Source organism: Drosophila biarmipes, chromosome 3L (assembly GCF_025231255.1).
Source record: "Drosophila biarmipes strain raj3 chromosome 3L, RU_DBia_V1.1, whole genome shotgun sequence".
Classification (NCBI taxonomy): domain Eukaryota; kingdom Metazoa; phylum Arthropoda; class Insecta; order Diptera; family Drosophilidae; genus Drosophila; species Drosophila biarmipes.
This window is the reverse complement of record NC_066613.1, coordinates 12,752,215-12,767,588: the sequence shown is the minus strand read 5'-3', so window position 1 is coordinate 12,767,588 and position 15,374 is coordinate 12,752,215. Positions and strand designations below refer to the sequence as shown.

Sequence of the window (15,374 nt, the reverse complement as noted above, 5' to 3'; positions counted from 1 at the left end):
GAGCTCGGCCTTTGTATTAGGAATTTGGGATTTCGGATTTTGTATCTTTCGATTTCGGTTTCGGCTTGACCGGGCTAATCAATTTTAAATGTGTTTTTGCGTGTCAATCGCTTGTTTGCGTGCGCGACTTTTATTGATATGCTTTTGGTCTTTTGATTGTTGCCAAGGCATTTTGGTAAATAATTATTGGCTAACTTGCCTTGAAGTCACTCCACCGCCACCTCACCCATCCTCCCCGATAGTTTCTCAGTCTCTCGATTGTTTTTCTGAGTGAAATTCATTTGATTTATTGCACAAATTATGGAGACAGCGACTGGCTGTCGTTTCAGCCAGGTCCATTGGCCATTATGCAAGGCGGACGGACGGAGCCACCTGAAGCGGTGGCAAGCGACAACTATAACTATGTATAACCACGATGAGAGGAGCCAGCCGTTGGTATAGCTTTACACTTGTCTCTTTGGCGCATTTTTACAAATTTGGCACGCCTGGCCATAAAAATTGGTTCGGATAAAAAAGTGTGAAACTGCAAATGGCGTCGCCTTGGTTAGACGAGTTCTTGACTCGATTTGGCATACCGTCGATTAGCATAGTTGCTGCCTAGTTGCCAGATATATATACACATGTACACTCAGCGTATCTTGCGATAGATATATCAACTGCAATTGGGGCGGCCCGGGGGGCGTGGCACCGTCGCACGCGTTGCAACGGAAGTCCAGCTCATTTGGCCAGCGAAAGAGGTCGAAAAATGCGGCGCGAGCGGAAGGGATTTCTTTTTTAAACGCATCCTGGACACACGTTCGAGGACAACTTCATTGATATATGGTTTGTTTTTCCTCCTTTTTTAGACCCATCCCAACTTCCTGTGTGCGGGTCTTTTGTTTGCCAGCAAACGGCCACCGAAAAAGTGTAATAAATATTCTCGAATTTTGTTCCGGCGATAGGGGGTTCGTTTTATGAACTTGTCTAACCATTTTCGAGCGCACCCAGCTACCAGCCATAAAAAGTGTATAAGAAGTATTTTCAATAATTAAAAACGAGTTGTTTTTATCGATTTGTAGCCCCCATAACAAATAATAAATAAGAGCAATAAAGCCCTACAAGGAAAGCCAAAAGTTGTAAAATATTATTAACCAGGTCTGATTCGTTGAGAGCCCCACGCAGCGCCACCCATGAAATGGAGAACAAAGTCCGTAAAATTCCATTGATTGGTTAATTTCCTTCATAGTTTCCTCGGTTTTTATGGGCCCACAAAATGTCTTTTGTGGCATATGCTCCTTCAACGGCGGGCCGAATATGTTGACAATAAACAAAAGATTGCGAGTGAAGTGGATGACTGTTGAAAGTTTGATGAAGTGAGATCGTATCGCCCGATATCGGAGAAGTATTGCCCGTAGGACGAGGGGGTTAGGCACCATTAAACACCAATTTGTAGGCAATCGTAAAGCCGTAAGAGGATAAATGAGACGGAGGGTTGGCATCACTGGCGAATCGCCTGAGACAGTTCTATGAATATGTGATTTGATGGTGGTTTGTTTAGAAAATTACGTTTATGGCAGTCATGGTTTAAGGGATTGCAGAGAAAGTAAAACAATCGAATATCTTTCTAGATTTGTAGTAGTTTGGAAAGGATTTCAAAAGTATTGACTAAAACAGAATTCCACTATCTTTTATCAAAATATTTCATAGGCATTCATAGATTGGAAAAAATAAATAAATAAAATTCCATTAATTTTTACATCAAATTTAACAACCTATAAAATGTGTTTGGGAAACGTAGTAGATGTTTTGTCTTGCCAATTTTACTCAATAGCTTTTATATTTATGTCTATACAAATTTAACAGATATTTATTTATATCTATACAAAAACCTAAATATTTATGATTTTACAAACGCATATCAGATATATTTTACCCGCCCTCAAATTAAAAGAAATTCCAACACCTTTTTAACCTCTAACTGTAAAAACACCCTATCACGTTTCTAAAATCCATATAATTCTTAACCCGCTACGTGACTCAATTTCCGGGTCCCGGTCACGCGCATCCTTAACACTTGTTTCCAAACGAGTCCCAACAGGAAGATCATTTTCCACACCTTTTGGATCGCTTCCAGGGAAAACGGAAGTCATCTCCCAATTGTCTTGTAGTGTGGCCACAACAGACAGCCCTTGGCCAATAAACATCTTCACTATTTTAACAGCACACGTAGTCCTTGGACGTTTTCTGGCTAATTGAGTTATGAGCCAAAACAAGGCAGCACCCCGGAGATCGATTACGATCGATGCCCAAACAATATTATTTACAATTTTCTAGGTAAACACGGAGAGTTTTGCACGTGGGTAACAGGTAAGTTCTGGGGAAATCTGTCTGGAAAGCAAGGAGAGTGAAAGTGTGCCCAGCAGGAAGGTTGTTATCCTGGGCATCTCGTTATCCTTGAAACGGGATAAGGCTGCCACAGGTGGCGCCTAACGGTGTTGCGAGTCATAATATCTCTTGTTTTTTTTTATGGATGTGTGAAATTCTCGAAGGACAGGTGAGCCTTTGGTGGGATTTACTTTTGGGGCCGTACAAAAGGATAAAGAATGTTGCAATCATCACGGCTACAATAGCGAGGAAAAGTAGAGTTCCGAAACCCTTGTACAATATATCAAAGGTTTAAAAAAATATTTGGATTATTAGATCTGTGATTTAAGCAATACTTTGATGAAAATCAAAACCATTTCAATTTGGCAATTTACTGAAATATTATATTACATTGAAAAATATATACAAAGTATTTTGTATATTTTGTATAATTGCTAAGGTCTGAAGCAATTGAAAAATCGTAGCGGAATTTAAACAAAAATATTAAATTATATTCGGGACTACAAGAAAAAATTGTGATGTTCAAATCGGATATGTAAAATGTGTATAAAAAAACTTTTACCAAGATATTTTATATTCTAATTACTTAGAACACTAATATCTTGATTTGTAGGATTTTACAGAGTGGAAACTCCCGTCATCTGCATATCTACTCGCCCCAGGGGACTCACACCCCCGGCAGGGCAACTTCTCAGCATGTAATTGAAAAATTGCGGCTTCTGCAACTGCATTTCATTTTGCAACTGGCAGACAAAAAATCTCAGCTGCAGCCAATGAAGTCTACGGTTTTTTCGGAAAGGAAACTATTCCTTCGTTCGAGAGGGCGACTCAATTATGAGGATGGTTTTTGGTTTTGGGCTCCTAAGCCCGAGCACTGCCGCAAACATTCGCATCAATTATGCATACGCCGACGCACACAAAGGACTCGGCCAGCAGCTCCTGAAATCCTTGCTAGCTGGAACCGAAACTTGGCTCGGCCCAACAGCCCAGCTCACCGCATGGCAAATTCGACGAATTTCCTGCGGTTTTCAAGCGTTTCACTTGCCCCGAAAGGGTGTGGAGTGGGGGGAAATCCTCCTCGACCGCAACAGCATTGGTCAAATTCAATTTATTGTAAATGTGCAAAAGGATTTGTTGCGGGGCACAGAGCCGAGTGTGCGAGCCCCAAAATGCAGCTGTACTCGGGGCGAAAAAGGGGAACAGTTGTCTTCTCGTTAACATGGCACATCCGCATGTCAAAAATGTCGCACAAAAATCAATCGGCCGGCGACTCCGGGGTCCACTGGGGGTCCAAAAGGGAGGGTCAGACGTACCAGGAACCCTGGATAAGAAATAAAAACAAAAACCCAATGGCAAGCCCAAGCCAAAACCCCGGGCCAACTGAAAAGCAAATTAGCAATTCCGATGCGACCATTTATATTGTTCATTCTCATTGTTGTTGACGATCAGACGATCGCGTTTTTATTTTTATTTCATTTTCTATTTCCCCCAAGTGTGTGTGTGTGCCGTGTATCTGTAAGTAAAGTAACAAAAACTCGCTGGATTTTTAAAATATTCCGCCGTGTAGTTTGGAAGCGATCGACAAACGGATTTTGCTGTTATCAAGTCCCGAACCAAATGCAAATTAGACGCACAAAAGTCAACCGAGTGGTGCAATGGGAGGGGCGGCCATGTCTAATGTCTGACTGAAGCCACATAAAGCGACATTTTCACTTACCTCGCACATTTGTCAGGCGAGCCGAGGAGGAGTTAAAGAGCCATTTATGCTCCAAATGTCGGCAATCAATAATACTTGGAAATATTTCAGTCATGCAAACTTGTACCCCCGAAAAGCCACAAAATGCTCGCGTGTTTTGCATTCTTTATACATGGGGCTTGTCATTAGGAGAAAAATTGTTATATTTATTTTAATTTGGGCGAGTTTGTTTATCGGCCAAAGTTTGGACGGGCGCCTAAGCGAAGCTTCTTTGTAAATATATTATCCGTTTTGTAGCGAAATGTATTTATTTATGCCCTGCCAGTATAGCCAGCAATTAATCAATAAAAATTGGCATGCCAATAAATAATAGTTTAAATTAACTCGGATTACAGGGTTCTTATTAAATATCATTTTGATGCCGGTAATATTCGGCAATAGTATTGCAATTTTGAACAGTAATTACAGTAATTATTTTCATAAATACTTTCTTAAAAAAGAATATATATACACATAAAAAGTGTTTACCCCATTATTTATTATACTTATTTATAAATTCAATCGGATTGCTTATTCGAAATTATTTATTCAAAAGTTCAGTTATTCAAAATCCAGATTTGTCACCAATATTTTGAAAGCCTACATAAATCTTTTTAATGTAAAGCAATCTTAAAATAAAATAATGATAAATTTCAGTATTATAAACACTTTTTTCAAAGCCATTGATTTATGTATACATGTATTATATAAATAATAATAAATATATATTTGACTTGAATACATGCAGCACATTTTTAAAGTTTTCAAAGCTAGGCTACCCAATATTTTTAGATTATGCTGACATCTATTTTCCCAGAGTTACCCACACTTATTTTATTTTCCTGTTGGCGCCAGGGCAGCACATAAATAACTCATAAAAAAGTGCCCACAACAGCAGCCCGCAGATAGTTCAACAATTGTGTGTACCGAATGTTTTTACGATACCCTACCGTTAGGTACCCGAATATCACTTTCCCTTCGACAAGGGGTAATAAATTAATCAAATCCCGAGCTGGTCGTACTTTTTTCTGGGAAAACTGCAGCTCACACCTACGCAGGAAGGGATTTCTGGATCTCTGGCAGGGGTACGAGGTTGCGTAGTAAATGATTTGTTTGACAACAAGCCAACACACTCAGTGGGACACTTTTTCCGGGGACTTCGCAGAATCCGGGCACTCGAATATGGTATCTGTGCAAATGATCGGGGAATTGCTGGACAAGATCTCAGTCGCCAGTTGACGCCTGTGTGGCCATCATTAACCTCTAACCTTACTAAATGGTCGGCGGGCCCTGCGAGTGTCAAGCGTCATGGCCACTTATCGAATGTTGATTCAATGTCCCATTCCCCCAGTGATCTTATTAGGCATTTTCGGGATATTCAAGGGGCTCGGACACAATTATCACCCCCGCATAAAGCGAAACGTCATCGCTGACAGCCAAGTCATTGTAGTGCGTTCAAAAACCTCCCGAAGGCAATACAAAGGATGTACATAATTCGAACAGCAGAAAGGGGGTTAATACAAATGACAACCATTCGAAAGTCCGAGATACGGAAACCTAATTAAACGACACGTTTCAGGGTAACTCGATTCAGACGGGGCTATGTTCGTCAAAATGGCTTAACTGATTTATTCAGAAAAATCAATAAAACTCCTAATTTCAAGGAATTTTAGATATTTTTTAAGATGGATTACTATTGTGATTGTTAAGCAGTTTGATTATCTGCAAACCTAATTACTTAATTTAAATATTAAAAACCTGAAATGAGTTAACACTAGGCGAACCTTATTATTTAAATTAATAATATACCTTCTCTCCCTTCTTTTCTCCAAATTCTTCTTTTGTTCCGTCTCGTACTGTTCTTCTTCTAATATAAAGCTAAAATCAAATTCATAAGTTCTCAAGTTTTTGAAAAAAGCGCCATCCGTTGCGCGATCTGGTAGCACCAGCCTCTTTTACGTTTATGTAGAACAATCCTATTTACATGTAAGATGTAAAGATGCATAATGAAATTGTTGCCAGATTGTTTGAAAAATAAATATGACAGTCAAAATTCAAAGTTTTAAATACAAACGAAACGTAAAAAAAGTGAAAAGGCTTTCTTAAAATGTATATTGATCCACATAAAGAGCATACTACTTTGCGATGTTCCTTATATTCCTTTCAGTATATTCCTTTCAAAATTGAAACTTGAATTCGATAACTGTGGGCTTTTCTATTTCTAGTGTCGATAGTTTACCACCATAACTACGTATTTTCGTTCATCACTAATTTAGGAAATCTGTGCTGGCGCGGAACTTATACTAATTTTGATTTGCCCCTTAAATCCGAATAAAATTACGTACTTCCGCCATGTCGCTCAATTTCAACGAGGCACTTAAATTGCTCATGGAAAACCTATCCAAGAATCCAACGCCTTAGCAACAAAAACAAATGCTGGATGCAACCGAAGTAGCTGAGCACATAAGCGGGGGATTCACCAAAATCAATTCTATTTTCAAGGGCTTCATTAGTAACTGGGGCGAGACAGGTATATCAAATTTAATGTATGTATGTAGCAATCCGCGGCACTTACTCAATCTTTTTACAGCTTTATTTTACAATAATTCTTACCCTAAACCTGCGAGTTTCCTCCTTCATCTTAAAATGCCATTTGATATAACATCTCAGCGAGTTTTCATTGATGATGGCGGCCTATGGGTTGTCAATCTGAAAACGACGGCTAGTCATCCAGCAGTGAAAAATGGATATTTAAACGGCGAACTACTGATCACTTTGTTTTATTCGGATTTAATGAAAGTTATCAACCAAAATGCGCAGGTGCAAAGCAAAAGTGGAAAATCCTTCCGCCTTACCTGTTGTATAAACACGTATTACACTTTCGAGATTGCAGCTTGGGATTCCGCAATGGAAAATGTGGAATTTGAGTATAGATTTCTTCTAGAATTGTATTTTCCCAACATTCCTACGCCATTCATATCGATGGATACTTTATTTATGGAAAACAAGAAGACTGACAAACAGAAACAAGTTAGAAGCATTCACGCGACCATACACACTGTAATGATACAACTGAATTTGTATTCATCTTTGTCAATCCCAGTTTTAGGTGAGATTTTGGATTCAGTTGACTTTGTAGCAGCACCAAACGCTGGCGAAACTTTGTTAAAGGTAAATTTATTTCGTTACGAGGAAAATTCTTATTGTCATTGCTAAACATTAAATACTTTCCAGGTTTTACCAAAAGTAATTCTAAAGTTACAAAATCCACAACCATTGAAATCTGTTTTCAAAAAGTTATTGCAATTTAAGCAATCGGACTCGGTGGAGACGTCAGAGCTGAAGGAACTGCTTAACTTCCAATAATATGAAAATTTGTCTTGAAGATATTACACAAACCTATTATCGCTAGGAAATTACATTTAAATGGAACAAAAAAGGAGAGAATTACAAAAATATTTTATGAATTTGACATGCAACTGCGTGAAAGGGCATTAACTATGACACTCCAAGATCAGAGGGATGAGTTAAGAAACAAACTATGTATTATTTTAAAATTAAAATTTAACTGCCTTATGTGGACAATAAATATTTTGCAGACGATGAAATACAACCGACGGACTCCCAGCTTTAAGCTAAAAAAGCTCTTTTCAAAAACTTGTGGACAGTTGAGCTCCTTTTGATTAGGAGATATAAGAATAGATTACTCATACTGAAAGACAGTCAGTAGTGAATAATATATGGTTTGGTTCAGTGACCATAAATTAGGCGGTCTGAACGGCGTAGGGAGAGTTCCTTATTCCCAATATTTCTATAGATTTTCATATGAGTATTTACCAAATTTATCGAGTGCTAATACCAGTTAGCAGCATTGCTATAGAACCCCATCCTGTACCCATGCCAGAAACCCATCCCCACACAGCAACAGTTTAACAATGCCGACATTGAATTCCCATGGCAACTGAGGAAATTCCGCCGTTGTTGTTTATTTTGGATACAAATTCAAACCAATGGCAAAACACAACAAAACCCGAAATATAATTTTAAAAAGTGTTTACAAAGCAAGCCAGCAAAGAAGTGGAAAGCAAAGAGGCCCTGTGATAATGTGTCACTCTAGTAAATCACTTTTTTACACATAATTTCGGCAAGCGGTAGAATTTCACCCGATAAATATTGTAACTTCTTCAAAACCTTGAAAACGTAACATAGCCACAGTGAACAATGCCGACGATCCCGAAGAGGGAGTACAAGCCGAATGGCGGGGGCAAAGGCTCGGGAATGGACTTCCTCAGTTCCGGCGTCAAGGGAACCGAGGTCACTGAGATGCAGCTCAAGTGGCACGAGAATCCTTGCCCAGCGCCACCGTGCAAACAGGCCTTCTGGTGGGCCAGCCAACCCAAGCCGATCAAAATCAAAGGCTGTCCCAAGTGAGTAGCAAACAGAAAACTCCCAAGGGATTTACTATACATACCCTGGAGTTTGGGTCAGGGAATTGGGGTATACTGAGCACCACATTTATTAGATATGTATTAAATCAATGTATGAAGAGATGCATGTATTTGAAATTTTTAGGTTGGTGATTTTTCTAATACATTATCATTACACGACAATTTCTTACTTTTAAATATGATCTATATTTCACTAAAATCCTTTTATAATCCTAAGGTATAACAAATCTGTTGTCCAAGGTCGCACACAAAGAGATTAACGTTAGGATCACTTGAATAGTATTTAACTATGATGTAATAATAACTTACATAATGAATAGTTGACATCAATGGGCATCTTAAACTTGCAAAATGTGGCCCCAATCAAAGTGTCTTACTCAACGCCTTGTGGTAGGGATTTCCTTTATGTCTCCCCACTGGGGTCAATGAAATCCGAGTCCAAAAACGAAAGTCATAACTTGCGTAAATAAATTATTAAACTCTGGCCGTGTTCGGGTGATGGTCAATACAAAGGCCCAACTAAAGGACACGCAAGCTCGGCTACCATTCTGAATGGAAACCTTCGTGTCCCGAGAGGGAACAATGGATGGGCGAACGGGGGGAAATTATGAGGAGTGTGCAAGTCGTTGGGTGCTTAAAACTAGAAACTGACGCACTATCATAAAACACAAATATACATATATCCGACTACAGATAATGACAGGGGCTGGACTTGGGTCGGATTAAGGTCAAACAGGGAAAAGGATGATCCCAAAATATGAAAAAAGGCCAGTACACCTTACTGTATCGGCAATCAGTTAAACCACAAATCGAATTGAAGTTGACTAGGCAAGAATTTGAGGAAGTTAATTATGAGTTACCTTAATTAGGGATATTGTTTATCAGAAGTACTTACGTCTAAGTATACATGGTAGTATTATTTATGTTTAAAGTCTAAGCTCAAGAAAATATTCCAATCATATCAAGAAACGAATGAGTAAACCTTAGGAATAACTAGCCAATTCCTACTTCCATCATATAGAGGAGCTATTGGTTTTTTTTATTTGTGCCTCCTAATCCTAGTAACTGTAATCTACCATCTACTCACTGACCTTTCCTTATAACCGCTCCTACCTGGGCACCTCCTTCGAGTGCCAAGAAATCCACTTAATTATGCTGTTGAATTCCGCTTATCAGGCAGACCAAACAATTGACCTTGGCCATTGACATTAGCCGGGAGGTGTTCCAAGTAATAGAACCACCCACCTCCAATTTCAATGTCAGCCAACCAAATGCGTGAAGTCATCTCCAACAATGTGACAGGAAATGTGGACACCATCGAGTGAAATTCAAGGTCCTCTACCGGGCAAGACCTTTAATTGGAGACCCAACGACTTGGGTGGAAAAAGCTCTTATGCAAAGTAGAATTCCTGGGAACGCGGATTTGGCTATGCCAACGCGAACGACTGTTAACAGTTCGCATTATTATTGCAACACCTGCCCATCAGGTGCCTTAAACTACAACGCGAACCCTAGGACTGAGAGAAATGGGGCTTAAATTCACTTAGAAATAATTATTATATTAGACAATTTTAGATGTTCCAAAATCCCTTGAAAGCATTCCTTCAAAATCGAAATTTCCGGAAAATGTGTGCACTAAAAATTTGAATTGTTTTTTGAAGCATACTTTTAGACGCCTTTTTAGAGGATTTCAAAATGCTGCGGTATTTTCATATCATGAATTGCCGCATACTTTATAACATTTTAATTTTCTAAACTTCAAATCATATTTTTGAGAACGACTTTTTTAAGAAACCATTGTTTTGAGAAAAGCTTTTACAAAGTAAATTCAAGGGCAATAAAAGCTGAATTTCCTAGAAGTAGTTCCGTAGTTTCGTAGATTTTTCCACCTGCACGACCGACTGCTGACCACGGGCCGAATGGACAGTCGAAACCGGGTCCGAGCGCGAGTCCTGCGAGTCCTTTGGTCATTTGGCGTTTGCCATTCGAGCCGTGCGGTCCGTGTTCCGCGGTGAAATCAAGCAAGCAAATCAAGCAAAAGCAACACCTGAACCACAAAAAGTATAGGAGAAATATTGATTAACTTTTTCGGTGCGGCGGGTGAGAGAACCGTGTGGTGGCTATTTATAATGAACGAAGTGACCGGTGGCCGGGAGCAGGGATAACCGAGGAGGAAGCGGAGACCATGCCAGAGACGAGGCAGCAGCAGCACCCAGCACTCACACACCCTACTGAACCCAAGGCAGATCCAGATCCAGAACACTTCCCCGACAATAGACCGGATCGCGTGCAGAACTTCTCCTTCGCCAGCAGCTATCCCTACGCACCAGGACGACTATCCTCCAGCTCGAATGCGAACTCGAACTCCATCTTGAACTCCAACTACAACCAAAACTATAACTACAACTCGTCCAGTTTCAACGTCCAGCGGTATCAGAGTCCCTATAATTTCCAGCACGTGGTGACCAACGCATTTTCGGTGCTACGTCATCAGCCCTCCGAGGAGCAGGAGCTCGATTCTTATCCTTCGCGACCGCAACAGGCCATCGTGCGTCCCATAAGACGTGAGGAAGGCACCGCGGATCACCAGGATCGCCATGTAGTGGAGCCCGCGGGGAATCCACCTCCGAGATCCTTCTTCTCCCGCAGCACCCAGGAGGTGCGCAGCTTCGCCGATGAGCTGAGCCAGAAGCTGCGCTTCCTGGCGCCGGAGGAGCAGAACTACGGCGGTCGCCAGAGTGCCAGTTCCGGCGCCTGGATGGATCCAGCGATGGCCCAGCGACCTCGTTTCGAGACCACGGTGCCGCAGGGCATCTTCCTGCCGCCGCCGCATGAGGTCCAGATGATACCGGCCACCATGCTGCGGCGGCATGTCTACGCCTACTCCTCGTACCCCATGATCCTGCAGGGCTACTACAGCAAGGAGCCGGCGGGTGAGCACAAGGAGCAGAAGGTGACCGCCACCCGGTTGAACGGAGTGCGTGCCACGGCGGCAGTGGCCGCTGCCACCGCCGCGGCCTCCAAAGCCTCCCATAACGATTCGCAATCCCTCGCCGGCGGTCTCCACATCACCAAGGCCCAGTTCCAACAGCAATTGCAGCAGCGTCGCAGCAACAACGGCGACAAGAGGTAATAAAAGAACAAGCTGACCAACCCCCAAAATGGTATGGGGGGGCGAACTTCGAACTGAAAGAGGTGGGAAGGTCCGACCACTGACCAAGGCAAAGTGGGCCAAAATATATTACCATAAATTCAAATGAGTAATATACAGCTGCGATGAAATGGGAATGGAAACGGAACCGAACTCCCCTTCTGGGCCCCAACTTGCTTACTGCCTTTATCGATTGACACCTAAACAATTCAATTACAAATATGGCGTTTAAAGAACCGGAAAGAGTTGGTATTTAATTGGATAATAATAAGAAATATCCTTTAGAATCGTTGAAGAACTTGGGGGTATCAATCCGAAACAACGTATATTATTTTGAATCAAAGTGAGGGTATTCGATATACGGTATTGAGGATAAAGAAATGGTGGTTCTTAACTTTGACTTACTAAAAAAAATTGTCATATAACTAGGGCATCCTAGGGATAACCCTAAACAGGCTTATATCATCCAAAACTACTCCCTAAAGTGAGGCGGTCAAAAATGAGAGTGTTCCTCAATAGCCGGGCTATTTGAAATGGTCTTCACATACATACCCCCACTCCTAACCCCGTATTGACTTCGAACAATTCAATTAGAAATGCTTTTCCAATAGCATTTGGACATTGTAAATTCCCTGAACGGTTTGATTAATTTATTTAGCGCATTCTCGAATGGTAAATTCGTTTGCCTTGCATAAAGGAACATGCGAACCCATGGCAAAGGACCTCGAATGTGTCGTGCCAGCGGAGAATATCCCATATTCCCAGCGCGGGGCTTAAATAATTTAAATCAAGATTTCGTAAACAACAACAATGGGTACAAAACAGCGAAAAAATAGTGCCACAAATGGAGGGAAATTAAGTTCAATTACCACACCAAAGGGCCGGAAGGACACCTATGGGATGACAAAAAGCCAAAATGGGTTCTAACGGGTGTCCTCCCTAAATGGATGTTATTCTGGTAAATGGGCCCTCGTTTTTGGGTTACGGATTATTATGAAATATCATTCAACGTGGATGTAAGGGGGTCGAAGAAAAACTGACTGAATGCATGCTATTTTTTTTAGAACGAATATATATTTTACTAAGCAATATAAATATATAATCAGAAACCCGTAAATTCAAATTTGTTGGCATTTCCCAAAATATCAAAAATCCTATCGAAAATGATAATATCATTCAATTTTGTCAACGTGGCTTTCTCTGCAGGGTATCTCCCAAGTAATAGTCATAAGAAAGCCGGACAGAGGCCCCCGTACCATTAGACGATTCCTTTGGTCTTCAGACCCAGACCCAGAGAAATGTTGTTAGACATTCGCCAGCAACTTCAATGTGACTTCCTGTTTGTGGGCCAAAAGTAGTAGAAAATTTGCATAGGTCACGAGTTCAGGTGCCAAGTTCTCCTAGTGCAATGTCTGGCAGTGTTATGTACCAAGAGAACCCCGCGCGTATGTGCATATGCGGTAAAAAATGTTTGTTTCCCCATTTACTTGCCAGGGGCTTTACATATAAATTAGCAAGTCATAAATTACTCACCAACTGCGGACTGGACTCGCGTAACTTTAAGGCTTTAAATCCGAATCGGTGCCCTCCCATCTGACCCAAAAGTGTACTGAACTTTGGGGAAATTGATTCGAATCGGAGATGACTTGACAAGCGGCCTGCGAGGGCGTTGGGAAATGCACAAATTTGATGTTTATCGCCTTGATAGTGCAACAGATTTGGGCCCTAGGAAAGGAACACAAGTGCACTGAGCATAAGGCCTAATTAAGAATTTAATAGGTTTATAAATAAGGGCCTATAAAGTTAATGGGAGTGTATCAATCATTACCTATTTAGGTATTATTATCTTATTTATTAACCTTTATATTTAATGTTTTACTTTAACTTTACACAACATTTTTCCTTATAAGGGTCTTTTAATCCTAAAGAAAAAACTCTAAGGAAGCACTTCAAATAAAATATTTCGATATATCATATTAATGGTTATATTATAGGAGCAGAAATTCTGAATTTATAGAAATTCAATAGATAAGTATTTTAAGTAGATGTTGGAGCTTCTTTTAAAAGCACATTTTTAAGAGACCCTTAAAGGGATGCACTTATTTTTCTAAATGTGGAGTTTGTTGAACTGGGTCGAGGTTTACTAATTGATGGCTCCCACCTGCCACGCCTCCTTGCCTTCCACTTGCTCCTCTTGCAGACCCATCGTCCCGCCGCCGGAGCCCTACAAGAACGTCATGTACGACCGTCGCGTCATAAAGGGCAGCAACTTCGGCAACTCCTCGCTGGTGGTAGGTCCCAGTAGCTCAGTTCTCTGCCAGCCCTGACCCGCGACTAATCCACTTTGTTTTCCGCTCCAGACGGATGTGGATCCCTTCGACAAGGCCGCCGAATTGAGGCGCCGCAATATGTTGCGCAAACGGACGGTGCAGTGCCGCAACCAGAGGAACGTCCTGGGAACTCCGCCCCCGGTCAAGGGGCGAAAGCACGAGACCATTCAGACGGAGAAGTACCTGGAGAAGTTGGTGCAGCGCCCGCCGGAGTTCTCCATCGACACGCAGACGGATCTGTTCCTGGAGAAGCCGCCAACGCCTCCCTTTGTCCCGGCCAAGGTGGGCGTGGATGTGGGCACCGAAATCGGCGAGGGCGAACTCTTCCACTTCGATGCCGAGGCCCAGCCCATCATCGATGTCCTGGTGGACGCGTGCATCGAGCAGAGCATGCTGGAGGTGGCTCACGAGATGGAGCTGGCCAATTTGCGCCGCAAGCAGGAAGAGTAAGTGGTCCAGGGAACCAGCATTCCTACATACAATATATATATATACAACATATAACGATATTTTCTGTTTATGACACCCAATAATGTTCTGTGGCCACCCACAGATTCCTTGCCCAGAGGGAGGCTGAGCTGGCCGAGCTGCGTCGCTTGGAGGCGGAGGAGATGCGCTTGCAGGCGGAGAAGGAGCGCCGCCTGCGCCAGGATGCGATTGCCAAGGAGCTGGACGCTGAGATGCAGAAGAGCGTGACGGCGGCCAAGCTGCTCCAAGGGCACATCGCCAGTCTGGTGCCCGAGGTCCTGGAGAACATTGAGCCGGCCAGCGATGCCGTGAAGAAGGAGCAGCTGATGAAGAGCATCTGCCCGTGGCTGTCCGCCGAGGTGGCCGAGGAAGTGGGCCACATTGTGGACTCGCGCGAGATCCTCACGGCCATCATTCAGGAGATCATCAAGCAGCGCGCGGAGGTCTATGCCGGCTACAGGGACCCCGAATCGGAACCATCCGCTCCGGATGCGGGCATTTGCGAGGAGGAGGGCTGCGCCATTGACGAGATGGAGGCGTGTCCCTGCGAAACGGAAACGGAGGAGTGCCCCGAACCGCCGCCCCCGCCACCGCATCTCTAAATGATTTCGTTAGTTTAGTTAATATTTCGAGTCCTTTGATGGTGATTCTAGACTCCACACAGACACACACTCACACCTCTCACACCTGAATGGCTGCAACTTTGTTGTTGTGTCTGGCGAAGGACTCGATTCGCCGCAGGACTCGCAATCGGGCGCCAAACACAACTGCACAGCGGCGGCGGGAAACGGAATCGAATGGCATAGGTAAACTGGATAATTGTTAAAGGTTTTTGTGTTACCTAAAATTCTACGAATAAAGCTCGACAAAAAAAAACC

At 42.3% G+C, this 15,374-nt stretch overlaps 1 protein-coding gene and 1 long non-coding RNA gene across 4 annotated transcripts; both read left to right on the top strand.

The window, feature by feature from the left end:
• The first annotated feature begins 6,386 nt into the window (after window positions 1-6,386).
• LOC127010850 (uncharacterized) lies at window positions 6,387-7,769 on the top strand. Its single transcript, XR_007763673.1, has 3 exons — window positions 6,387-6,629; window positions 6,690-7,270; window positions 7,334-7,769. It is a non-coding gene; the product is annotated as an uncharacterized LOC127010850 (long non-coding RNA).
• A 401-nt stretch (window positions 7,770-8,170) lies between these two features.
• LOC108028814 (radial spoke head protein 3 homolog B) lies at window positions 8,171-15,374 on the top strand. 3 transcript variants are annotated; one of them, XM_050886274.1, is made up of 5 exons: window positions 8,171-8,526; window positions 13,899-13,989; window positions 14,059-14,474; window positions 14,582-15,106; window positions 15,161-15,374. In XM_050886274.1, the coding sequence occupies exons 1-4, from the start codon at window positions 8,321-8,323 to the stop codon at window positions 15,096-15,098; spliced, it is 1,230 nt and encodes a 409-aa protein (XP_050742231.1). In that variant the 5' UTR covers window positions 8,171-8,320; the 3' UTR covers window positions 15,099-15,106; window positions 15,161-15,374. The 3 variants fall into 3 exon arrangements, with proteins under 3 accessions (XP_050742231.1, XP_016956289.1, XP_016956288.1); XM_017100800.3 differs by having other exon boundaries at window positions 14,582-15,374; XM_017100799.3 differs by lacking the exon at window positions 8,171-8,526 and adding an exon at window positions 10,568-11,676 and having other exon boundaries at window positions 14,582-15,374.

Excerpts from the sequence above, each read along its gene's own strand:
- LOC108028814 (XM_017100799.3), top strand. The coding sequence starts at position 10,733 with ATGCCAGAGACGAGGCAGCAGCAGCACCCAGCACTCACACACCCTACT. Across the intron at positions 11,677-13,898 it reads AGCAACAACGGCGACAAGAG|ACCCATCGTCCCGCCGCCGG; the intron begins GTAATAAAAGAA and ends CTCCTCTTGCAG. Across the intron at positions 13,990-14,058 it reads TCGGCAACTCCTCGCTGGTG|ACGGATGTGGATCCCTTCGA; the intron begins GTAGGTCCCAGT and ends TTTCCGCTCCAG.